Genomic DNA, 27,682 nt, shown 5'->3' with positions numbered 1-27,682 from the left:
GCGGTCCTTCCCCTTCCTATCATGTATTGGTTCATATAATAATATAATGTTTTATATGCTTATTCTTTCCTTTATTTAACGTCGGTCTCTGTTCCGCAATCTAGTGCCAATCACCGACGGACATCGATTGCCATCCATTGACGGCAATCGAATGTGCAGGAAGGCAGCTTCGCACCCATTTAACACACATGGGCCGGGACCAACGGCTTTACTTCCCTTCCGAAGGAAGATGTGACCAGAGATTTTTATGGCTCAGAAAAATCCCACCGACCTCGGCTGGGATTGAACCCTGACCCATTGGGGATTGATTTATATGCATATGCTATCATTTTGTGAAAGTATATAAGGTGGCTTACGTTTGATGATGAAGTAACTTACCTAACTGATAACCATCTTCGTTCTTGTCTTTTGTTGGCCTTCTGGTAGGTGGTTGGCCTAAGGTCTCCTATCCCCTGATAGGACTGCCATCTTAGGTGTAGCTTCCGGGGAAAAGCATTTCTTATTCAGCCGCTGCATGCCAGTCAGACGCTTTTTGAGCCACACCTTCGTGGTGGACAGACGCACCTCCTCACTTTGCTATTGTCGGATTGACAACATTGCCCAGGCTACGCCACCCAGCTGTGTACATGTTTCAGCTGGTAGTCGTTTGTAATCATATGACTCGTGGAGGCGTGAGGTAGGGACTTGTGAGGACCGGAGCTTGAATCACTCTCCTTTCAGGTTGTCAACTCACCATTTTGTGGCCCGATTGAAAATTTGCATTCTTTGCGATTTAACCTAAACATTATACGGCGCATCTCATTCTTGTATGCGATGTTGACTTTATCAGTAGCAATTTACGATTATATTTGTACGCTGGTATACGACTTCTGGTTGTCTGGAGGAGTGTGCTTTGACTAGTACTGTCGCCATAATGGCCCTTCGCTCATTTTCAACAGTTCTATTCAATTTTCATACTGCTGTACTCTAGCGGAACTATCAACCTACCCTCTTCAGACCTTTTTCTAGCCCATAAATTATCACACTAAAGCTTCATGTTAGATAGCATTTCCAATCAACTCTGAAAATCATAAACTTCACGTATGAAGTAACAGCCACAAGAAATCGATATGAATTTCATAGATTTAGCTTATGAAAAATAATGTCGATAATAAAATAAATAAATGGAGCAGACTGGAACCGAACCATGAACGTTGAGATTTCGGGTCCTGTGTCTGAACCAAGCATGGAAAGTCATTTTCATTCATTCCGTTCATTCATTTACATTCATATGCCTCTAACTTTTGCCATCAACAGAATTCTGTAAAATGATATTTAAAGCTTTTGTAGGTTTTAGTATTAGCACAACTTTTGTGAATAATTAAAATCTGTATAAGGGAAATGGCTCTAATGTTGGCCTATGGATCTAAGATTTGGCCCATCGCTAAAAATCTGCTATTTATCAATTTTATCTAGATGAACGCGTCATTGGGTCGCTACTGGAAATTTAGTCGATTGCTGAATTTAAATATGGACCCTAATTAGGGGCATTTAGGCCGACTTTACATCCATATCCACTATCTTATGCATGACGAACTAGCGCGGGTAGAAATTTTTATTGTTTTTCAGTGAATGTAACTTACATTTAACAAATCCTGGTTGATTCTGTTCGCTCTGGTTCATCATGCAAGAGAGATACAGGTTTGAAATAAAGCTAATATTAAAACCTACAAAAGCTTCATACATCATTTTACGCAATTCTGTTGATGAAAAAAGTTAGAGGCAAATTAATGTAAATGAATTTCCATGCGTGGTCTGAACAACTCGTCTGTTATACGAAAATCTTTCATAAGTCGCGCCTACGAAATCATTAAGTCTATTTGCCTCAGTGTACATACCTACACTGCCTATAAAGGGTGATACGGTCAAAATTTGGTCAAGGGAAAACGCGTGTAAATCGGTGAAATCGTTTATTTAAAAAATCAAATTAAATTTCTTTTTCAAGTTCAATTAGTATAAAATTCAGGAAAAATATTCAGTTAGGCTTCCGCTTTTCCAAATCTGAATTGCCGGGCCTTACGCTTGACCCCTGCCATCAGATTTTGTACAGCCACCTTGTCCACCTTCTTCGCCGCAGAAAGCCAGTTTGCCTTGAACTGCTGCTCGCCCTTAGCAGTTTTTTGGTCTTCTTTAGGTTCCGCTTGACAATAGCCCAGTATTTCTCAATTGGGCGGAGCTCTGGTGTGTTGGGAGGGTTCTTGTCCTTGGGAACCACCTGCACGTTGTTGGCGGCGTACCACTCCATGGCCTTTTTACCGTAATGGCAAGATGCCAAATCCGGCCAAAACAGTACGGAACAACCGTGTTTCTTCAGGAAAGGCAGCAGACGTTTATTCAAACACTCTTTCACGTAAATTTCTTGGTTGACAGTCCCGGAAGCTATGAAAATGCTGCTTTTCAAGCCACAGGTAGAGATGGCTTGCCAAACCAGATATTTCTTTGCAAACTTTGACAGTTTCATGTGCTTGAAAACATCTGCTACCTTTCCCCTTCTTTTTGCCGTATAAAACTCCTGTCCCGGAAGCTGCTTGTAGTCGGCTTTGACGTAGGTTTCGTCGTCCATTACCACGCAGTCAAACTTCGTCAGCATCGTCGTGTACAGCCTCCGGGATCGCGCTTTGGCCGTCGTATTTTGTTTATCATCGCGATTTGGAGTCACTACCTTCTTGTAAGTCGATAATCCGGCTCGTTTTTGGCTCGATGCACGGTTGTAGACGATACACCCAGCTTATTTGCGGCATCTCGGAGAGAGAGGTTAGGGTTTCGCTTGAAACTACCGGCAACTCTCTTTGTCGTCTCAGCGGCTTCCGGTTTTCGATTTCCCCCCGATCCAGACTTCCTGGCTGTCGACAAACGTTCCCCAAACACTTTAATTACATTTGTAACGGTTGATTTGGCAACTTTTAGCGATTTTGCCAACTTTGCGTGCGAGTAGCTCGGATTTTCGCGATGCGCGAGCAAAATTTTGATACGCTGCTCTTCTTGCTTGGACGGCATTTTGACAACTGAAGAGTGAATTCCAAAATCAAAATAGGAGCAACATTCTACACACACATACCTTCAAAATGAGGGGTGTTCAGGTTTTTTAAATGCAAAATTGAAAGAAATACGTCAAGTTGATATTGACCAAATTTTGACCGTATCACCCTTTAATCAGTCCCATATGGATTTTCGTTAACTTTGAGATATCACCGCTATACACTATCAAACATCAACTTTCATATAAACCTACGGACTTAATTCAGGCAAAGTAAACGCATATCAGTCCCATCCTTAAATTCAATGGTCCAGAGATCAAGTTAGAGTTTTGCATTTTGTATTGCCATATTTTTCGCTGATATTGCATCTGACTTTTACTTGAAAAAATAATTAATTTTCTCTGATTTTTCAAATTTTTGCATGGGAGTTTCACTTTGTAACTTTGACTTCTCAATGCCTACTTTTTTTCATATGGGACTATTATGCGATTATAGACAGTACACTACCAGTCATAAATATCGACTCGCTTGAAAAAGTATTGTAACATTCATATTGAATATTGCATCACCTTGAAAAGATTTGCGTCACTCCCCGTATTCACATTCTGTTTAGGTGATGCTAATCTTTTCAAGGTGATGCCATACTTATGACGGGTAGTGTATTGATAGGAACCTTAAATTCTTTTCTGCTTCAGTTGCTTCACGTAATACCAAGTAAGTGCAGAAGAGTTATTAAAGTTGGTTCGGATCTTTTACCTTCGAATGGCAAGATTGCTGAGATTCATTTCATAATAAGAATTTTTAACCGATGAAATCACAATAAGGTACTTCACTGCCGGTGGACGCACAATTGTTCCATGTGCTTGGAGTTTCGTATACACATGGGACGATTATGCTTCCACCGATTAGTTCAGAACTTCCTGGAAATGCAACTATCAAGACTAGTGAACCAGAACGATAAACCGAATCAAGAAAATATCGAATTCCCCGAAATCCACCCCGGAGAACAGGTCAAATGAAAGTAACCCTAGGTTCCCCTCTGTTTGCAGGTTCGGTTACACCCACCAACGCACCCTCGCCGGTGGACATCAGACACATAAACGTCGGTGGCCATCTGCCCGATTACGACTCGCCGGTGGGCTCCAACAATGCACATAAAAGACCCAGAATATCCGAAGGTTGGGCCACATAGCCTTTAAAGGATGGCGGCGGTGGCGGTCAGGGGGTTTCCAACGGTAGTCACCATCATCATCATCAGCAGCAGCAGCAGCAGCAGCAGCAGCAGCAGCAACAATGCTCCTATCTGGACGATAATTCGAACCAGATTCAGATGGGTAATGGTAGTGACAGTGAATATAGCCGAAAGTTGCAACAACATCATCAACAACAGCAACAACAGCAGCAACAGCAGCAACAACAACAACAACAGCAACAGCAGCGAGCATCCTCGTCGCAGCACCTCCATCCGTTCTACCACAGTGCGGTCGTGAATAGTAATAGCAACAGTAATCATAGTAGCGCCGGTGGTTATCCGAGTCAGTCCACGTCACCGTACAATAACAACAATAGTAACCACAGCAACAACAGTGGTCACCATCATTCTCCGTCGCCAGTCGGGATGGGCCATATGCAACAACCACAGCAACAGCAGCAACACTACTGAAAGCACGGTAGTTGTAGTAGGGTGGGTGAGGTTCGATTGTGATTTTTCGTAGTCACCATCATTCAGATTCAGAAGAGATTTCTTTTCGACTTTTAAGTTTAAGTGAGAGCATTGTTTGAGTGTGTAGGTGTGAGCGAAGTGGGTTGGTGGGAGGAATGTGCGTGGATCGATTGTAAGAAAAGTGCTGCAGCAGCGCTGCGCAATTGCAGCGCGTGACATCTTAACTTATTGCATAATGTTTCTTTGCGTTAGATATTACTACACCTGTACATATAGAAGGACCCGGGACGGGGAAATACGTTTTCTTTTCAGAGTTAGTCTCTAGTATAATTGTGTAGCGTTTTAGTTTTATTTTCTTTTTGGATAAGTGCAATACTATTGATTTAAATGAGAAAAAAAAAGTACACAGAACCATTAAACCAGAAAGAACCAGTTTTCCAAGTGAAACGTACAGTTCGATCAGTCAATTTTTGAGATAGTAGGGAACAAAAGGGAAGTAGTAGATTAACGACGACCGTCGTGGGGGGGAGGTTAATGCAAAAATCAGATATAATTGTAGGAAAATTTGTATTGCAAATCGTGCAGAGTAGGAACAGGAGAAATCAAGAGGACGTACTGAGTAAAGATAAGGGAAGCTTGTTTCCCTTTTTCTGGATGTGAATGTCGGTGTTTCACAAACAATATGTGTCGCTGTGTTCTTTTTAGGTTAAACAAAACAAAACTCAAAAAAACCCAAAACGGCGGTGTGAAAAAAACGGTGTGATTTGATGATTGCACTTGTGTATTACTTATCTGTTTACATGTGAGATATGTTTGGTGTATCAGAATATAAACAAAACAAAAATCAAGTGAGTGTGTGTGGATGTTGTCCGGGGAAATTTGCGCGCGGGGAAGAATGTGCAGACTGGGAAATCCTGCAGCAGCCAGACTCGAAAGCAGTTGAAGGTTCAAAACCTGTCACCTGTCATACCTAGATGACACTTGCACGTGTTATTCGTTCAAACCTTTCATGAATATCACCGATTCTAGTACGTCATCCGATCGAAGGGTGCCAAGAGATAGTCATTATTTACTAAAAAAAAACACAGACAACCAAACACACACACACACATACACATACTACTACTGCAGTGAAAGCCTTTCAAAGAGCGACACAATCATTTTCCCACTGGGATAAAAACATAAACAAGAGAAAAAGGAGGATTTCGCGCAGAAATCAAAGCAAGCCGTTTTGGCATCTCGCAGTAGGCGCGTGCGCGGAGTGTACTAGATTGTGCAAACACAATCTGGCGCAGGGGGGTGCGTGGTGAGCTAGAGACAGAGATAGGATCACGATGATACTCATAAGCTTAGAAAACGGAATCGGCGGAGACGGACGCAACGCGCCCGGTATAAACACGCAACCACATATCAAATCGGAAGCTGGAGATTTCCGTTCCCGGCGCGCGCGTTGTCTTGTGTTAACACAATAGCACGCAGGTTCAAATTTCGATTGGATTGATGAACACCCACGTGTTAGGGCGGTGCAAGAGTGTGCGCGTCGTAGCGTGCTGATTAGAGAGAAATACAAAACTACCCGAGTTTTAATCAATAGGAAATAGGTTCAAACAAAGCAGAGGAAGAGCCCTAGATGAGATGAAGAAAAAAAACTAAGTAAAACATAGTTTGTGTGCCATTAATAGGATTACGTAAAACAGAGAAATGAATCATGTATATTTTTTAGGGGGGGGAAAGAGAGAGCAGAAAGAAAGGATGGAAGCTTTCATTTTAAGGGATTTTTCTTCGTTTTCTTCCGTTTGCACACACACACACACACACCTCTGGATGATCTAGTACGTCAAGTCAGCTACTATCGTAAAATTATTCTATAATTGTTTCTTAATCTAGTACGTTGCCATAAGACGTTTAGAATCCCCTCTTTTATGACGACGTCGACGGTTCAGCTTAGTAGGCGTTGCATACACAAACACGCATGTATTGGTTTTTGTTTTTCGTCCTTTGTTTCGTTTCTAGTTCTAGTACTGCGTAGCAAAAAAAAAATATTACTAAAACAATCTTAGTAGCGTGGTAGCTGAACCAGCCAAGGAAAAAAAAAAGATATTTATTTCAAAACAATGATCTTGAGTTTGTTTGAGCTTTACGCTATTCCGGTAAAAAGCGGTTTGCTGAAATTAGATGAGAAAAGTTTAATATATGAAACGCTGAAATATTGTAAATTATAGAAGCAAACGAGAGCGAAACTGCAAGCTTTCTGGAGCTGAGAGATAAGCGATAGAGAAAGAGAGACAGAGAGAGATATATAGAGAGAGAGAGCGCGAGAGTAACCAGAACTTCACAGGCCAAATATTAGCGAGTGCTGGAAAACAAAATAAGAAAAAAATGAAAGAGCGAAATTATATCAGCAGTGCTGCAGCAACAGAGAACAGAAAGATATCACATACATTAGCATGGTATCGGTTTTTCTCTTTCTGTTTTTAGCGGATTAGTTGACTTCTAGTTTAAATTTCCTTTTTTCCAGTCATAGGTTTATAAACTCTTAATTTGAAATAAAAGAAAAATAATTTTTACATTGATTCGTTTTACGTTTGTTTGTTTGTTTGTTTGTTTTCGTTCTGTTTGATTTCGAAACATCCCTTTCTTCTGTTTGACTGAAAGAAAATTTCTGTGGGTAGAATCGTAGTTAGTAGCAAATTTCCTGCGCTGGGACGAGGTAGAGTAATAATAACTAATTGTAGCCATTAACACATACACACATACATAATTGTAGTAGAAATAATCCATCCAAAAATGCGAACACAAATTAGATTTAACGAACCTGCAAGACACCTTCCCTTGCATAGAAGCATGATAGCTGTTTACAGTGTAAGTGTACCATGAATAACAACAACATCAACAACAACAACAGCAAAAACAAAAAGAACAATTCATCTACCAGATAATCGTCAAAAAATGCCCCTTTTCAAACAACTTATGTGAAAGGATAGGAAAGAAAGAACTGCGCAGCTTCCTTTCAAATTTAATTTTAACTCACAAAGATACCACTTGGATGCCTATATAAAACTAATCTGATCCTGATTAAAAAAAAAAACAACTGTTGAAACTAACACAATACTAATACTTTTCTACTCGAATTTAAACAACACTGACAAAATTATGCTATGATCTCGAAGCGAAGGAAACAAACCAATCCTTACTAATTGAAAACCTGAAAAAATAAATAAAATAAAACACAGACCACAGACCTAATCCAATGCCCTTTAGAACGAAAAAAAGGGGAAAAACAAACAAATTACATTACAAGAAAAAATATGAATGTTAATTATTACCTCCACTTTGTAGATGCCTTAAACACAGTGCCTATGTAAGTAATCAAGAGAAGAACAAAAATGACCGAACAGAAGAAAAAAAAACCAAAAGAGTTATGAGGAAGGACTCAATCGAGAAAAAAACACACACACACAAACGTTCACAATCTGCACATGGACACACCAGAAGCATACAGACACACAGGCATAAGTATCGTGAAAATTTACATACTCATTCATTGCATTACAGCGTTCAAACAGATTCAAGCATGAACGATACATGAAATAGAATAGGATTTCCAAATGGTAATGTAATACGGATCAGAGTTTGTCCTCGTTCTTGTCTCCATGGCATCGCTTGACAGTGTGTCAGCTTTCGCTTGGAACATGGTTTTTTTTCCAATGGCCTGCTGAAAACGCACCAAAAGCATTCGTTTTCAAGGCCACCCTAGAATAATAGCTTCACATGAATTTTGCACTGCAGACACTGAACTCTGTCACTTCTTTCGACCAGTTCGTTATGATCAATATCAGCTTCAATTGACAAAATCGATGCGACGAAGAGACTGCTAGCTTTCTTTTTCTGTTGAAGTCGCAGCATTCTAGAACCTCAGTCGGCGTCTGTAAATAAATTTTCAATCGCTTGTCCCTCTTTCTCCCGTCGCTTCATTGGTCTTTCTTTCAAGCTTCGGTGAAGCGGACGACTGAAAAAGCGCTTGACTTTGATAGTTTCGTCTTTCATGAAGCACATCAACAGAGGTTTCATGACTTGTATGACGAAAAATGAAATTATATTTAGTGCATTTCTCACGTGAAAACACTTGAAGATTAAACGCAATTCGTTTAATTTATCCAAGGTTGCAAAGACTCATTTCAGCTAAAATAATGTTTTTCGAAATAATAAAACCAAAAGATGGTATGATGGCATGTTTTACTTGTAACTTACAAGAAGAGGTTACAAAGTATGCGTTGGAAACATAAAACCTGTAAATTTTGCTTTCTATGAGTCACAATCAGCGATTTGCTGATCGCTGAGTGAGTGAGTGAGTGAGTGAGTGAGTTTGTGAAAAATCGCTGATTGTGACTCTCATGAAGTGAAATAAACAGGTTTAATATGTCAAACACATTTTTTGCAACCTCTTCTTGTATCCTACCAATTCAAAATTTGATCATGGCATCTAATTATTTCATAATTTAGAAAAACATTGTTTTATCTGAAATGAGTCTTTGCAACCTTGAATTTATCTTGAAAGAGCGTTGATAGGGTGTCGATGAAGGGGTTTTGAAAGCCATAATGAGGTTTAATTTTATCTCGATAATGACCGTTACTTTCATTGAATGCGAACGACGAGAAAATCCACACCCAGTCTTATGTTCTAAGCGTGCTACTTTTCCATTTTCGTTTCGTGCTGATAGTCTAGCTAGGCGTTATGGAAATGATGCGTTGAACACGGTGTATGAAAGAAACAAAACTCGAGTTCAGTTTACAGCTTCGACAATATAGAGCCCTGGCTATGATCCCTGATTTTATTTCACATCTTTGATGAGCTTATCCAGCGCGTGGCCCGTAATGCCGGTAGATCACCATTAAGCGGTGCGTTACGGAGTAAGATCTACCACGTCGAACCCCCACCAAATAGCTCTCTTGTTGGTGGTGGTTCTGAGACTCGTCTTTTTATTTCGGAGAACTGAGATTATATCAAGGGGTAACTCACTCAGCACATTGTGCCGAAATTAGATTCGGCACAGCTTGGGCACATCCATCGGTACAGCTTCGGTACAATCTCGTACGTATTGGATTGTGGTAAATAAAATGGGAGCACTGCTGGAAAACTGTCATTGAAGTTGTTCACAACACTACGTGCTGTTTGACTGTATATTCAGGTACATCGTCTAATAAAAAATATATCAGAGGAACTCAAAACAGCAGTTCACTTCTCGGTTCACTCATAGATCTAAATACGAAATAGTGGTTCTAGAGTGGCCTCAATAGAAAGAGGCAGTTAATCAGACTCTATTAGCACCCTTAATTCAAACAATGCTGCAACTCAAAACAAACTAAAGGACTTAAGTCATATTCATCATCCTCTATAGTCAGTCTCCAACAATGTTCCGCACCGGTTCCAACTCTTTTCGGCCGCTTTTCACATCACGAAAGGCTAGGTTTCTGGTTTGCCTTTGAGAGCATTATAAAAGCCTAAAACACAGGACTTTTTATTATTTTATGAACACAAAACACCAACGTTCCGCACACCCGCCACTTCCCGCGTCATTCTCAATTCGATTTATCTTTGCGATTTCAAACCAAAACATTCAAGGTCTCAGAAATACCGGGTTGCCGGCATGGGTATTTTACAAACAATCGCAGCTTGCTCTATGAGCGGCACACTGACAAAAAGGATGACCCAAGATTGGTGTGCGGAGTGACCTACCCCTTGGATCAGATACGGAGAATGTCGGCTGCGGCAATACCTTTTCCGATTATCGTCAGGGCGTAAATGACGTCCACTATTGGTCAGTGCATCGTTTGGCGAAAACTCAACGCTCAAGGACTTTATTTCCCCCTGACGATAATAGGGGTAAAGATACTGCCGTAACCGTAAATGCTACGTTTACGAGTTTTACGAGACACGTTTTAGACTTTTTTCGGGGAACTGGAACTTGAAACAAGAGGCGCTTGGAATCATGTTATTTATTAGCCGAAGCATTGGTCAAATTTGTTTTCGTGCCCAAATTTGATTGATGTGATAACTGTCTTCTTCTTCGCATTTCAAGCTTATTGCTTATCGCATATTAGCTTATTACGTGTTTTCAACTTAGTGCACTTCCACAGTTTTTAATGGAGAGCTTTCGATGCCTGTACCATTTCTGCATTAGTAATGGAAAAATATAATTTGGGTCTATTTCGGATTTGAATTAACGGAGTTGAAAACGGGTTTCACTCAAGTTCCCATTTTTGTCAGCCCCATCTGAAATTTTATTCTGGCAAAAACGGGAAGCTAAAATCAAGTTTAACCGTTATTTATCCATTATAAATGGAATTACTTATAAATGTTAACTATTCTTACAACAAAGCAAACACCAAACGTCTCGAAAAGTTTGCGTACAGTTGCCGTCTTAAGAGGTACGTACTGTTCGGTTTCCTTAAATTCCGCTTGGTTTTCTGCGATGCAACCAAGGTTGAACCTCCATATCTCAATATCAACGTAAATATACTAGCCAGGAGCCGTCTCTTGCTACTTCTTGGTCCCGAGATGTTTGTTATGATTCTGGCTACCGCGTTGATGGCCTTCGCTGTCTTCTCTCGTAGGCGTATTCTACGTGGCTATTGAATTGAAGCCAAACGGTCGTCGACCATAACTCCCAGGCATTTCAACACGCACTTCTATCAACAATCAATACGAAACTAACGATTTTAAATTGGCTCACTACTTGACTAGCCTATTGGTCCTAAGAAAATCGACTAACGTACCCCATTCTAGTCGAAATTTTAGTACTACGCAATGTTTGTTTTGATTAGCTATGAAAGTTTGACAGATAAAATGAGGGGTTATTGGTTTTTCATATGTTTCGAGGGGTGAATCGATTAGCTTGGGACCGAAGAGAGTACCAGAGCTGAGCCAAAAAGCTGAGCACGTTATTTCGTGACCTTCTAGTCTTAGAGTTACCTCTATGGTACCAAAGCTGAACCAAAAAGTTGAGCACGTTTCTTCGGGACCTTCTGGTCTTAGAGCTACCTCTATGGTAATACCAACAATCAATACGAAACTAACGATTTTAAATTGGCTCACTACTTGACTAGCCTATTGGTCCCAAGCAAACGATTAACGTATCCCATTCTAGTCAAAATTCTAGTACTACACAATGTTTGTTTTGATTCGCTATGAAAGTTTGACAGATAAAATGATGGGTTAGTGGATTTTCCTATGTTTCGAGGGGTGAATCGATTAGCTTGGGACCGAAGAGAGTACCAGCGCTGAGCCAAAAAGTTGAGCACGTTATTTCGGGACCTTCTAGTCTTAGAGTTACCTCTATGGTAAACCCGATCTCCTCTCCACTTCTGTTTCGACGCCTTCTCAGCTCTCTCGACAACTGTCCGAACTGCATCCACTTTTGCTCTTCTTTTTGGAAATCCGAACTGCATCTCCGACAATCCTTGTACACTCTCCTTGTATTTCGTCAGTCTGTTTAGGATGATCCTCTCCAAGAGTTTTCCGAGTGTATCCAGCAGGCATTGCTACGAGTTGCTCTTTGGTGACTGTCGTTATCTCCCTCTCCATCTCCGTACGATGTAGGTGGCCAGGTCGATGGATCTTGCTTCGAGAAAAGTCCTTCCACGATGACTTTCGGGTTCTCTAAGCACATTTCAGCGGGTATGACTTGAAATCTGATATTCGTCATCACGACACGGTGTGCGTCGTTGGCAGCAGCGTCTCGACACAGCTCCAGTTGACAGTTTGACTTGTTCTCGTTTATGTGCTCGGAACATTGGTTCTGCATTTTCGAAAAAAGAAAAGAAAATGAACTCTCGCTTCATTTTGAGCAATATCATTTTCGTGTAAGTCATCGTGTTTCTTGTTATCGAGTCACGATGAACATTTCTCTTTTCAAACATGACTGGACTATCACTTGTTTCGTTCGTCAAGTGCTTCAGTTCATTTCATTTGAAGCAAAGACTTGTTTCAATTGACGCAATGAATGACTCGAAAACTGCTTCCTTCGTTTTTTCGGGGATCATTCGACTTCGCACCCATCAAAATATAGTATCCGGATCAGTGCTGCAAAATTTCGACAATACACGGTGATACTCAAAATTCTGCTTTGGTCACTCGTTTGAGCTAACAGTCATCGTCAAGGCAAACCATGTCAATTGTCAGTAGCATTTTTGTCAGTGACGAACATGTGCTGATTTGTTTATTAGCTAAATTTTAAATGAAATTAAATGGCAAGAGCAAAACAATTATATGGAGCCATTAAAGTGAATAAGCATCTACGTCCTGAACTGCTTGGATAACAATAATGTGACTCAGAATGCAAGAAATTACACTTTCTGTTACCAGGTGAACCTTTGTCATTGACGAAAAAATGAATGACATTTTGACAAAGATTTTTTTGAGGATCAAGTCTATCATTGACTATGTGAAAAACAATTTTGTCAATATCGCGCAAAAGTCTGTCAATGACAATGACAAATCTCAGCACTGATCCGGATAGTATCCACACAATATCGGTTACCGATAGGAATGACATCCGGATTATATGTAGTAATAATATATTATTTTATATTGAACGAAAACTAAATTAACGAGGCCATTCTGGAGTCCAAGATGGCAGCCATCGAGGTCAGGGAAAGTCTCAAATACCCGAGGGGGACGACTCTATCTACGATGCAGAAAAGATTGTGTTTTGCTGTGGCTAGCTGCACGCACGCTGAGTAGATAGAAGGAAGATTTATGTCGATTTTGAAGATTTCCTGCAAAAAGATGAAGCACTATGCAAGTAGATGCGAGAAATGAAAGATGATTTTTCGAAGATTGATTCGCTAGTGTGAGATTTTTTGAGCATCTAGAATTGAGATTTAGATGTGTCGCCCCCCTCGCAAATACCCTACAATATGCGAGGGGAGCGACACATCTAAATCTCAAGTTTAGATGCTCAACAAATCTCACACTAGCGAATCAATCTTCGAAAAATCATCTTTCATTTGTCGCATCTACTTGCATCGCGCATCATCATTTTGCAGGAAATCTTCAGAATCGTCATCAATCTTCTTTCTATTTACTAAGCGTGCGCGTAGCTAGCCATAGCAAAACACAATCTTTTCTGCATCGTAGATAGAGTCGTCCCCCTCGACAATATGGGTATTTTCGGAACGGGGACGACGCGAAGGTCGAGGCGAAGGTGCCGAAGATCGATATTCGACGTTATTTTGTAATCCAAAATGGCGGCCATCGGGTTACAGAAAACGTGTCAATACCCTACAATATGGGTATTTTCGGAATGTAGACAACGTTTGGATGCCGAAAATCAATATCCGATGCCATTTTGGAATCCAATATGGCGGCCATCGGGTTTCACAAAAAGTGTCAAATACCCTAAGATCTGGGTATTTTTGGAACGAGGACGATGCGTAGATGCTGAAAATTGATATTCGATGCCATTTGTAGGCTATTTGACATTTCTTCTGAAATCGGAAGTCTCCTTCTTAAGTTTCTTGATGGCATTGGACATCGATTTCTGGCTTCTAGATGTCAGTCCGATATCAACAAAACCCACATTGATCGGTATTTGACAGTATTTCACAAACCAAAGCCGCCATCTTGGATTTAAAGACGGCTTGACATCAATTTTCCGCAAATCGGAAGCCGCCGTCTTGGATTACAAAATGGCGTCGGATATCGATTACCAGCTTCTAGACGTTACCTTGATTCTATAAAAAAAAAACCGTTTGTATGGGTATTTGATAGAATTTACAACTTTTTTCTCAAACCGGAAGCCGCCATCATGGATTTCAAAATGGTGTCGGATATTGATTTTCAATCACAAACGTCACCCCGTTTCCAAAAATACTCATATTGATGGGACGGCATCAGCATTTACCATTTTTTCTCAAATAGGAAGCCGCCATATTGGATTTCAAAATGGCGTCGGATATCGATTTCCGGCCTCTAGACGCCATCTCCATTCCAAAAATACCTATTTTGATAGGTATTTGACAGTATTTCGCACTTAATCTGGAATCGGAAGCCGCCATCATGGATTTCTAAATGGCGTCGCATATCAATTTTTGATCTGTAGACTTCATACCGATTGCAAAAATACCAATATTGATGTGTATTTGACTATACATATTTCGTAAATCGGAAGCCGTCGGCGTCGGATATCGATTTTCATCCTCTAGACATCATCCCGATTCCAAAAATACCTTTATTGATAAGTATTTGACAGCATTTCCCACGTTTTCTTAAACTGGAAGCCACCATCTTGGATTTCAAAATGGCGTCGCATATCAATTTTCGATCTCTAGAAGTCACCCTCAGAGTTGAAAATTATCTGGGGAGAATCACCCGGGTGCAAGAGATATCATTCTCTGGAGTGAATCTCTGCTTGTTGTCTCCTCGGAGATTTTTCCTGGCACCACTGGAGAGATTTTTAGACACAGCACGAGAGAGTGAGAATGTTGACAGTTCACTTTTTGTCTGTTTATACACTCACTTCCGTGAGAAAGATGGCAGTGCAAATGCGTTATTGTTTCTCCAAAGATTCCGGTAGAGCTTGACGTGAGTGAGTGAAAACATCAATAAAATGGCTGAAAAACGTATACAAAGACAAGAGCGTAGCCGGGTTTTGAGCTAGGGAGGGGCGAAAAAAAATTTCTATGGAAAATTTGGCCGAATGCCATTTCACCGAACGCCATTTCACCGAAAGCCTTTCTGTTGCAGAGTTTAGTGCGGTTTGAGGACGGTACCGAAAAGGTGGTTGTGAATGTTGTGCTTTGCAGGGCAAATGGAAAAACGGCATCTCGTCAATATTCATCGGGTGTTCTGGTGTGGCTAGATCGCTGCTCTTCTCTCCATTTTCGCTGCAGCTGCTGACGGCATTCCAAGTGCCTTCCTCTCGACACATTTCATCGACGACATTCTCCACGTTAAGGACGGGCATCTCCCTTTCACAAAACTGCCTCGAACCTTGGACAGTCGAAGACCACATGCTCCGGCGTTTCATCCACGTTGCCACACTCCGAACAGAGGGGTGACACTGCGGGTCCGAACCGATGCAGATAGTTCACCAAGGTCGAAAAAAATCTGTATTAGTCTACGTGGTTCCGTTAGGTTATCTTTAATAGCGAGACTTTCAGCCAGAGGCTGGTTCATCTCTTTATTAGTCTACGTGTCCATCTACCGTTCTCTGCCGTGTTCCACTTAGCCACTTAGCCAACGACTCCGCTCTCACAACTTTCCGTACTCTTCCGGCTTCCCTCCGCCTGTAGCATTCGCTGTCTTCCACTTTGAGGTTACGGCATGCCCGGACGGTGATATCTTCCCACTGTACCGCTTTACAGTTACTGTCCAATAGAACTTCCGTTTTATGATGAACTATCTGCAGCTTCGCTCCTTACATCCAGTTACCAATCATGTTGATCGCCTCGGTCGCCAGCACTTCCACTTCCAGCGTCTCGCCTGTTACCGTCAAGACGATGTCGTCCGCAAAGCCAACGATCTCAACTCCTTTGGGCAGCTTCAGCGTTAGCACGCCGTTGTACATCCCGGTCCAGAGCGTTGGACCAAGGATGGAGCCTTGTGGAACTCCCGCTGTGATCCTAATCGATCTCCGTCCCATGTCTGTCTGTCGACTAAACTGAAGCAAATTTTAACAATGGTGCGCTGATGCACTTCCCGTATTCGCATTTCCAAAATGTGTACACCAAATTTTAAAATAATTGACTACTGTACGTTAATAGAAAAAGTAACCTTTAAAATATCTTTGTATGCTACAAACCTAAGAGCAGAATTAATGTACACGTGCATCCATCCCGCGTGATAGAGACACGCTTTCTATAAGATCGTAGGTGCCTGGTACATTTCGAGACGTATTATTTCGCGTTTCTTTTTTGTTCCTACGTGCCTCATTCGTGTCACATGTGCTGTGTCTCATGAGCTAAGCTCGGCGAGTTCCAGGGAGATCGGCAGCGTACCTACGTCCTGCGTGCATGCTAAAAAATCAGCAGAGAACTGTTGTAGTCCTTTCACTTTCTCGTGTTGCTGGTACAACTGATTGATTTCAAATCAGCTCCTGATCATTCTCACAAAATTTGTTATCATTAAGATGCGAACTCATACGGCACTTGGCCCTTTGAAGTTTATGTGGGACTTGAAAAATTGAACGTTAGGATAATTAGTTATTAATTGATTAGGAAGATGATGTTCTTCTGACATGGTTCATTTACTACTCAGCAGACAACATTGGAATAATAGGACAAAACATCGGGGCTATTATGTCATAAGGGTAAAATGCAGTGTTGCCCTGAAAACAGCCGATTAATCCTACCAGCAAGTTATCAACTTGGAAATTAATAACAAATTTTCTTGACAAAGTGTACTTAAATTTGTACTTAAATTTGAGAACTGTTCAAATACAAAAAGCATGGTGTGTTCGTTCCAAGTAGTAGTCAACCTGAAAATATGATGAGAAATAAGAAAACTGGATTGTAAAGTTTGGGATGAATCCAACATATTTGTCACACTCAACGGTCAGTATCTGAATCGAAAACCATGTTTTCCAAAATGTTTATTTAGTAGGCTCAATATCTTTGAAAGCTCTGCGGAGCCGAAGGACTAAACAAATATTACAATGGAGATCTAAATCGATTTCCTATTTTTTTTTTGTGATTACAACGCATCGAATCTCGACAGATCCGCAAACCCTTTCTGCCGAGGATGCTGATGTTCGTTTTTGCATGCTTTATCGGCCTCCTGAGGGCACGTCCATTATCACCACCTCTTCATGCAGCACCTCTACCACTTCCTCTGTTGATTTGCTGGTGCTGTCTGACAATGCACCTACAGCCACTACACCAGGGTACGAACTGCTATCCAAGTTGCAAGGAATTTTGTAGTTCTTCAAGAAACTTCGTGGTACTTCAGGGAACTTTTTAAAAGCACAGCAAACTTTCTTAAAGTGCAGATTTTTCTTTAAAGTTCAGCTAACTTTGTAGAAGCTCACCGAACTTCAGTGAACTTCGTAGAGTTTCATCGAACTGCTTCGGTAACTCTTCTTCTACGTACCTGAAAAAGTTATAAGACAACGACACTTCATACACCTCGCAGCTCGTAATTGACAGTATGGGCTGAATGAGGCTATTCATACTGTCGCTAATGTGATTAGTAACACTTTATGCTTCGTTTGACTCTAATGTGCCTTTAACTGTTTTCACTAGAACACTGTCCTGATTTTGAATGTTTATTTGGTATTATTATTATATTTTGTTTTATGCATTAAGACCAACATATGTCAGATGAATCATAACCTAAATTTAGTGAAATTATTTGAAGTTCTGAGATCATGGAAATGTTCAGAAAACTTCGTAGAAGTGGGAACTTTATACAAGTTTAGGTATCTTCGTAGAAGTTTATTGTTTAATGGCAGGGAACCTCTTTATTATTCAGGGACCTTTTTTTTATAACTTCAGAGCTTTGATGAAACCTCATGGACTTGAAATAGTTCAGAGAATTCCACACATATTCAGGAAATTTCGTGCGTCGAACTTTGCGGAAAATCAACGAGAAACGTAGACGTGAAGCAAGCTTTGATGAAGTTTTGAGGACTGCGTAATAATTCGAGGAACTGCGTATAATTGCATAGAAGTACAGGGCATTTTGAAAAAGTTCAGGGAATTTCGTGAATATTGAAGACTTCAGGGATCTTCGTTTCAGTTTAGGGAACTTCATAGCAGTTTGTCAGAGACCTTAAAAATCTCAATGAACTTCCTGAAGATGAAGATTTTGGACCCTCGTTTAATTTCAAGGTACTTTGAAATTTGAGTAAATTTTCTTAAAATTTAGGGAATTTTGTAGGTGTTCAGAAAACGTTGCATAAGTAACAGGATATTCTTTCAGATATGCTCCCTAGACAGCCAGGAAGTTTTAAAAGATCAGCATTTGCTGATGTTCTTAGCGAGTTGCTCAAAAATGAATTAGCGAGTTGCTCAAAAAAAAAGAATGGCTTAAGAATGTGCTTAAGTTTTTGAATATCATAATTTTTCAAATGGATAGATCAACTTTCAACACGACATTTTCCAAATTTAAACCATACACTATGGTAGCATGGTGATTTGATTGGTTGATCTGTAGCAGGTTGTAGCAAATGGCTGTACCACTTTCTGGTTTGTTGTAGCGATGGTGGCGCTTGGTGGTCACTTTGTGGAATTGGTGCCGATATTAAGGCGCTTCCTTCTGACACTGTTGGTATACAAAGGCAAGGTCGCCTATTATCTAACCGAAAAGGTTATTTCTTCTTAGCGATTACGGACATCGACGCGAAAACGATGCCATCAAAACCCGCAGAGCAATGGTCAGCAGAAGCCACCTAGATCGTACCGTGCCAACCAGAAAGCGATTTGAAGGAACGGAACAGAAGGTCGGTAGACTTGGTGATATTAATAATTGGAATGGTAAATATATCACTGCACTGGTCTACACGCTCATCTGAGTAAAAGCCAACGATGCCCGCTCATGTCACTATTTTGCTGCAGCTATTTAGCATAGACCGCGCCATCACCCAGTGGGTCACCGCTTCTGTTATAGAATTTATCTGAATGCTCGATCACATGAGGCACATTAAAAAAAATCTAAACATTTTTAAAGTAATGGTAACAAAGTACAAGTGAAAGCGTAAAAGTAATACGCCAAGAAAAAAATGTTCTGCAAAAAATTCTTCCACCCATTGAATTATCATAACATTGCTGCATTCGTAGTATTCCGATATAATCTATTCAAAATACGTAACATCCCATCTAACAATGTATACCAGTTGTGTTGCCGATGAATGGTTAAATTACGTTGAAAATGTGTGAACGTCTTGCAACGGTCAAATCCCCGTACTAAACAATACCGATACACTTTTTTTAGAATTTTTGTCCATTCTATATTTTGAAAATAACGTGTAAAAAGATGTTAGTCATGCAAGTGCAGTTAAGTGTTGAACCGGAAAAAATAAACAACGAATATTCTAATTGACCGGCAAATTAATGGCTTTTGCTTTTAGAGGATTTCAAGAATTTAAGCACTGCAAATATATGCTACCTTTCCTCTAAAATAGGAATGGTATGGAATGGAATTTCGCTTACCTACCCTTCCAGAACTTCGAGCTCTGCAGTTCTAGCATTAATCATAGCACATGAGATGAGGCACATGAGATCAGCGCGAGCCTCGCGCACGCCAGGATTTTTGGGTGTCGCATTTGTTTCTCTCTCGTATCTTATTCTCGCGTGTCTCTTTCTCACTCGTCACATGTTGTTTTCGTTGCGACGAGAGACGGTTTGTTAAGAGTCTCGGCTGCACATTTTTGCACACACGAGGAAAATGTAACTCTGCCTAAGAGGAAGAGAAGACAATACGGGGGCGAAAACGAATCACTTTTCTGTCAAACGCGAACCAGCTCGTGATTGGCCGATTAGAAATGCGTAAGATAGAAATAGAGATAAAAGAGTAAGAAGTCAGTTGTCTCCTCTTCCTCTTAGCAAACAAACTAACAACCAAAGTCTTCACCGGGGTGATTCTCCCCGGTGAAGCAAACGAACTCTCTACGGTGCTCCGTAGTGATCACTCATACGCTCCGGTGTGTTGGAATGGTGGAGGTGCGAGGTCAGAAACTGTATTTGTTTGCGAAGTGGGAGAAGCGATAGAAACTGAAAACAAAATAAAGATCTCTCGGGTGAGGTTGCTTTTGTCATAGTGCGAGGTGTCTTTTCAACTCATCACCCTGCTTATACCCCGGACAGACTATGGCTTATATCATGTAATATAGGCTTGCTTGCAATGAGCACTCATACATCTAGTTTTACTGGAAATCCTATATATGAGTGCTCATTGCAAGCCAGCCTATATTACATGATATAAGCGATAGTCTGTCCGGGGTATTACACTAGGGAGAATGGCATCCCTGGTCACCCTGATTCAAAAAATTCCCATAGTGATGGGTAAACAAACCACGTGCACAGATTTATGCGCATACGCTTAAATGAACCGAGTGAATAATCAACAAAAGTCATAAAAACTGCGCTAATTTGGATCAAACAGCTCCGCTTCAATGCAAAAGTAAGTTCATTTGACATTGAAAGAAGAAATGAACACGAGTCAAGCCAAAACAAACAGCATGAAAACTGATCGTAAGTGGTTCTGTTGATGTTGACGGGGATATGCTCGAAGAGAAGACAGAATGACTTTCAGTTGAAAGTGATGGTTGACAGCTTCATCGTCGCTTGACGATTTTCGATTGAAAGTGACTTTGTGGGGCCCTGGTCCCAGGTATATCTATAAACGTATCTAAGTGGGTTGTTTATGGTTATTGTGGTAAATGCATATTCGTTATCTGCATTAAAAATGGAACCGAAATCCAAAATGTCATCAATTTTGCTAAACTGGAACTATTTTAAATAAGTACGATTGCATTAGCAAAAACCACCATCCTAGCGCCCCTTGGTGGGACTTTGTATGGGAGCGAGCTGTCAACTTTAGCACGTGATGAAATAGCCTACGGCTGAAAATCACGGTAATAAAGAAAAAAAAAAATAGATTAAGTATCAACGATCAAAAATTTAAATCTTGATTTAAAAATCAAGATGAATGTCTACGGGAACGATTAAAATATCGTTGTGCTCAAAAAAAGGAAGCTCAGATGATATCAGATGATGTATAAAAATCGGTATATTATTCGAAGTTAAACAACCCAATTCTCGTGTTTGTTTTAATTCGCCTTATAAATTTAACAGAGTTTAATGAGGGGTTTAAGAATTATCTTTCGATTCGAGGGGTGCTTCAGTTAGCTTGGGATTGAAGGTCTGGTATTCCATGAGCCAAAAGATTGAGCATGTTTCTTCGGGACCCCTTGCTCGATTTTTAAATTGGCTCACTACTTGACTACCCTGTTGGTCCCAAGCAAACGATTAACGTATCCCATTCTTGTCGAAATTCTAGTACTACACTATGTTTGTTTTGATTCGCTATGAAAGTTTGACAGATAAAATGAGGGGTTCGTGGATTTTCCTATGTTTCGAGGGGTGCATCGATTAGCTTGGGACCGAAGATAGGACCAGAGCTGAGCCAAATAGTTGAGCACGTTTCTTCGGGACCTTCTGGTCTTAGAGTTACTTATATGGATGTGTTGCGTCTGTCTTTTGCATGGCTGATGAGAATAACTCAGAAAGATAATCACTTTGACTAAGTTATATTGGAAATTTAAAAAAAAAACGCAACGTTTCCCAACCTATTTTTAAAATTTATCAAAAAACTGATTAAATGTGACTCTTTATATCTGTGTTAGAGTGTGTGAAAAGGCTGAATGGTTGCCTGTTGGTATTCTGGGCTACTATGATGATCTGTTCGATTCGGTTTTTTAATTATCCCATCTTCTAATTTCAATTGGAATTCTACAACACATTGAAAGGTGAACTCTGATTCTGTACCGTGCATTATTTTTTCCCAGTTCAATTCAAAGCCCACAAACATACAAACACTATCGAACGCCCTTGGCATTGAAGATCCTCTGTTAGAAGCAGAAGGTATTTTAGATGGCATATGTTAACTCAAAAATACCACACTACTCAACACAACCCAAACAAAGACGTTCATTCGTTGACACAAATTGATAACCTAATTAAAAATAAAACAAACAAACATAACGAAAACCTGTTTCTTCCCCATCTTCCTGAGAATAATAATAAAAAAATGTCAAGCGTTGCCCTTAAACACTAAATGAGAGAAAGATAGAACATTATTTTGTACAATATTCGATACAGAAATATAAAATAACATGCCAGTAGCGAAAACCCTTGTTGCAAAGTAAGATTTGGGACCATCAAGAGAGTGGAACTCGTAAGTTACCGTATGATTAGACGAATGCACCGATAGAACAAAACAGAAAAATACTCACACATGCACATTTGCAGAGTTATCAAGAATGATATTAGAAGAGTGAATGAGAACGGCAGAACAAACTAATCAGGCACACTATACAACTGCACCGGTTATTGGTAGAATTTGGGGCATTTCCTGCTTAAACGAAAAAAAAAGCTTGTTCTACGCGAGAAACGGGTCTGCCTTTAGAGAGTCATTTTTAGCGACCGTGTAATCCATAAGATTCGTCAGAAAGTAGGATTTTTTGTTGGATAAAACGTGCCTGAACCGGAAGAGCTACTAGATGATGATACAAACAAACAAACAAAAAACGATCCAAGTAACCGGTTGGCAACGCGTTGCTTGGATACCCGCCACACTGGAACCGTGTTGCCATTCTCTTCGAAGTAGAGTTTCTTAGAAATTTGAAAGTTCTTTGTGCATCTGTATAGGTTCCCTGCGTTCGTTTCCGTAGTGTTCGTGGGAAAGGCCTGTTTAAGGAAGTTAGAAAAAAAATGAAAACAAAAAAACAAAATATGAGCTTATAATGTCAAGCATCCCCGCTGAAAACACGCGAGTAGGTGAAACAATCTGTTATTTGTGAGCGATATTTTTGTCTGTGAAAATGTTTCTTGAGCAAAGGAACTACCAAAAACAAAAACCGTACTACTGTACTAATTGTGATCCCTTAAGAAGATAGGTAAAGTGTTTCGTTTCCTACATTTCTGTTTTCGTTGTTTAGTCCAATTATATATATATACATATATGCGAACCTTTTGTAGATGGTTACAACTATTATACATAACTCATATATATATATTTAGTGAAGAAAAGGCCAGATAGAAAGCAGAAAGCTAAGTTAGACGAAGTTTAGAGCGAACATTGATGCAAAACACGCGAGCATGATAGAAAACTCAATTGAAACAAAAAGAAGAAAAACTTGCAACAAAAAAGAACAAAACTGTACCTTGTAATTAAACTGCGACTACTGATAGCCAAGAATAGAGCAACAAAGTGAAAGAAAAACTACCACAAAAAAAAGAACCGATGAAAGTCGTTATGTTTTCGTTTTCCTATTGTATAAATCTCGATGATAAGAGAGAACAAAGAGAGAATCCTTATGATAAATACTAAAATGGAGTAAAACAAAGAGATCACAACACAAAACAAAAAAAAAAACTAAACTGTAAGTGAAGCCACTGTTATTGTCAATATTTATTTTGCTAAGAGATAGACACTTGATAAATGAAACCATATAAATACAAGAAATGGGTAGGCAGAAGGTGAATCCTCCACTGATTCGCGAGGATAGTGCTATTAACAAACGGTAACAAACAAAACCAACTGTAATGGATGTAAAAAAAAAAAAAAAAACAAACAAATGTGAAATCTAAGAAAAAAAAAAGTGAGACCCCAAACGACCTGACAGTTTTGGAACTGGTCATTTTCTGGAAATTGATTTGTCAATCTAAATACTGAACACACACACACAAAAACTGAAAATTTAAAACAACCAACCTTAAAGTCCCCATGTATATCCCCGAAATATACATGTGTCATCGTACAGGCAGTGAAAGTGAGAGATCAATGAAAATGAATAAAAAAAAATATTAGATGTATATACACGAACATTATAAGAAAAAAAAATGTGTGAATGATGATTTGTTGACGTTGTGGGTATCACAATCAATTTGGAGTTTGTTCACACATTTTCTAATGATTGAGGAGAAGAAAAGTTGGTATGCAAAGAGACGAAAGAGGGGGGCTGAGATGCGTTTTTTTAGGTTTCGTAATTTAAGGACCCTAGTGATTTGATTTAACAATTGTAAAAAAATGAGTCTTCACATCTGAACCTTTAAACTTCAATTCTGTGAGGTGCACCCTAGAGTCAATGTATAATGAGTCAAGCCAAGAGCGAAATCAAGTCTACCTATTGAATTGTCAAACCGGCTACCTATCGTGCAAAGTTAACAAACATTGAAAGCTCCACGAATAAAATATAAAATATAATTGAAGAAATGATCATAAATACGCAGTGCCCATTTCATTGATTTATTCATCTACTACAACCGCTAATTTGTTTTCTCGCTAGAAGTCATTTGAAGTTAATGCAGAAGTCCCATAGAATTAACTCTAAGACTAGAAGGTTCCGAAGAAACGTCCTCAGCTCTGGTACTATCTTCGGTCCCAAACTAATCGATTCACCCCTCGAAACATAGAAAAATCCATTAACCCCTCATTTTATCTGTCAAACTTTCATAGCGAATCAAAACAAACATAGTGTAGTACTGGAATTTATACTAGAATGGGGTACGTTAGTCGATTTGCTTATGACCAATAGGCTAGTTAAGTAGTGAGGCAATTTAAAATCGTTAGTTTCGAATTGATTGTTGCTACTAGTGAGTATATGAGGTATTCTCAAATTTGAGTGAATTGAACATAATTTTGGGTAGAAAATACTCACGAGTAATTCATTATTTTTGCTGTAGTCAAATGTAAACTACTATAAGCGGTTTACTGAAAATTAGCTTATTGAACGGAACATGGGAGATGAGTGAAAAGAACTTATTTTTTTGTAATTTTTCGATTCCGTGTAGCATAGTCGAATGCTACCCGCAGCGTTGCCAGAATGTTTGCATGATTATCGGTATCAAATGATTAAAAAATCGGTATATATCGGTATTCACTATTTTAATTAATTTTAAATTTTTGCAATCTTTATTTAGGCAAATATTGAGAATCTACTAGCAAATTTTTTTAGAAACTTTCGGAAAAAATCCAGAAGTCAGAAAAGTTTGGAAATCGGAAGCTGTGGTGTATACACACAAAGAATTAGTTAATAAAATTAAAAAAACCATTGGTAGAATTAAAAGTTTGCATTGGTTCTTTTTGGTAGAAAGTCGTTAGCATTCAAAACAAAAGTCAAAGAATTATCAAATCAAAAGTTGTCTGATCACTGTTTTTAAAAGTTGAGACTTTCAAAATAAATTGTCCTACTGTCAAAAGAAAGGCTCGACAGGGTTGAAATAAAAAGTGGTTTTATTATATTTAAAACATGCAATTGGGCTTGAAAGTTTGGTATGGATGAAATAAAATGGGTCATTTTGAGTTTGAAATAATAAAAATTCAGATAAAAAACAGGCAACTTTAATATTATAGCACCTACTTTTCATTTTAAATTCTATAAAATATTGGTATCATTTTTTTTTTATTATTTCGGTTTATTTTTATTATAAATAATTTGAATGGTATGATTTTGTATATCCCATTTACTGGTAATCTTTGAGGAAGTACTTCAGGTCCAAGTGAAATACAACATGACGCTTCGTAACAAACGGTTATGCTGGATCTAATAGAACTTTGCGATCGGTCTTGGCAGGTTTCGTTGAGTTCATGGTTCTGATGCGAGGTTTATCACCATGACTAATCATAGAAGATATTCCACGGACGTACCGTTGCATGTTTGCCAAGCTGCGCGCCGGACGCTACTAATAGTATTGTCTGGTCCTCCGATTCTCGCTCTGAATGTTACACCGGATCGGCTAGAGGAAAGCTTTCCACGTAAAGCCACCGTCAATGGCATCCGTAGTGACTTCGATGGTGTTAACACCGAAAATACTGCAAATTGCTTCGTATTTTCCAGGAACTATTCCTGACCTAATTTATTAAATTATAACCTTTAATTAATCCACCCCACCTTCAAAACCAGAAAGAAACTTACCTTGTATTCAACTCCAGTTGCACATTCCGAAATAGGTCACTATTGGCCAAACCAGATTCCATCGCTTCCGCATTCTCGTACTCCATTGACCACTGAGCCTGCGAATACATTTTAAATAAATTATAAGTAAATTGAAAAACATCAACTTTTTATTTGGAATTTATGCTTGGAAATCGAGCAAACTGAATTTGTTTTCCCGGGCAAATGTTTTTTTTTTTCACGTGTGATGGCTGTGGTGCACGAAAAAACGAAACAACCCAACATTTATCAATGGTATTTTTGACAGTTAAACAATTTTCCTTTTGACAATATGCCTTTTAAAAATGACGAGTAGAAAGTGAAAGAAAAACTTTTGAAATAAAAATGTTGCTTTCATTTCAAATATTGTCGTAGTTGAAACTACAAAAGTTGGGAGACTTTTAATTTGAAAATGCATTATTTTTAAACGAACAATTTTTATTTTTTGTGTGTAGAGTTGGTGTAAAATAATAATGATTAAAAAAAAATTAAAATTAAGTCATTAATGAAACGCGTAATTTGAGTAAACCCAAATTAGCGTGAATGTGAATAAAATCTAACTACACGGAAAGGAATGCTGCAGTGGAATCTACCATATTGGGGGTTTAAATTAAACGTAACGCACCTACGTTTTTTTGCAGACTATATTGTGTTATCACAACGAGTACAAGTGTAGTCAAAAACACTATACACTAAACATACATATTTCATGGTGTTTTCAACCGTGCATGCTCAATATTTTACTATGGGTTGTTGCCCTGGGTTTTGCATGGGCTTTAGTAGATTTTACTATAACTAATACTGATTTTTACTATACTCCGTGATGTTTTACTATGACATGGTATTTAGTGTTTTTTTATACATAAAAAAATTCACATTTTTTTCAAAATAAAATGGAGCTTAATTTAAATACAAATAAAAATGATCAACAATCATTCCTGGTATATCCAGATTTTTTTATCGACGACGCTTCCAACCTTGCTTATAGTATTGGTCTTGGTATCGATGCTATTTGGTTTCAAGATCTGGATTTCAAAACAACTTTGTCAGAATTTACTCTTAAATGGTCAGCTCTCCTGGATCGGTAATGTGCTCATCGTCCCCGTTTTTCATGTGTTTTTCTTCAGGTCCATCTGATCCATCAGCATAAAAATCGCTTAAAGTCAACACCTCACGGATTGCTTCCTTCCCGTTTTGGTTTTCCTTACGTGTTTTTCAACTTCTGTTCTACTGTCAAGCATTTTCGTACGCCGAGCAACGGCACCAGGAACCAGTTGTGAAAATCTTCCAGCCTTTTGTTTGATTTCCCCGCATTACAGTTTACCGATCCAATTCCATTTGGAATC

At 39.2% G+C, this 27,682-nt stretch overlaps 1 protein-coding gene and 1 long non-coding RNA gene across 14 annotated transcripts in view; one reads left to right on the top strand and one right to left on the bottom strand.

Annotated features, from left to right (window-relative positions):
• The window catches only part of Mef2 (myocyte enhancer factor 2), a 281,652-nt gene extending 274,405 nt beyond the window's left edge, over window positions 1-7,247 (top strand). For 11 of the 13 annotated variants that reach the window (XM_065236926.1, XM_065236934.1, XM_065236928.1 and 8 more), the window contains one exon: window positions 4,049-7,247. In XM_065236926.1, the coding sequence (XP_065092998.1) occupies window positions 4,049-4,209 (161 nt within the window). In that variant the 3' untranslated portion in view covers window positions 4,210-7,247. The remainder of the gene's footprint in view (window positions 1-4,048) is intronic. The other 2 variants (XM_065236929.1, XM_065236935.1) reach the window with 1 other exon arrangement.
• The window catches only part of LOC135713752 (uncharacterized), a 511,705-nt gene that overhangs the window by 266,591 nt on the left and 217,432 nt on the right, over window positions 1-27,682 (bottom strand). The window lies entirely within an intron of this gene.

Source organism: Ochlerotatus camptorhynchus, unplaced genomic scaffold (assembly GCF_037179485.1).
Source record: "Ochlerotatus camptorhynchus isolate MF236.1 unplaced genomic scaffold, CSIRO-AGI_Acam_v1.1 ptg000577l, whole genome shotgun sequence".
Taxonomy (NCBI): domain Eukaryota; kingdom Metazoa; phylum Arthropoda; class Insecta; order Diptera; family Culicidae; genus Ochlerotatus; species Ochlerotatus camptorhynchus.
The sequence above is the reverse complement of the archived record's forward strand: the minus strand, read 5'-3'. Positions and strand labels throughout refer to the sequence as shown.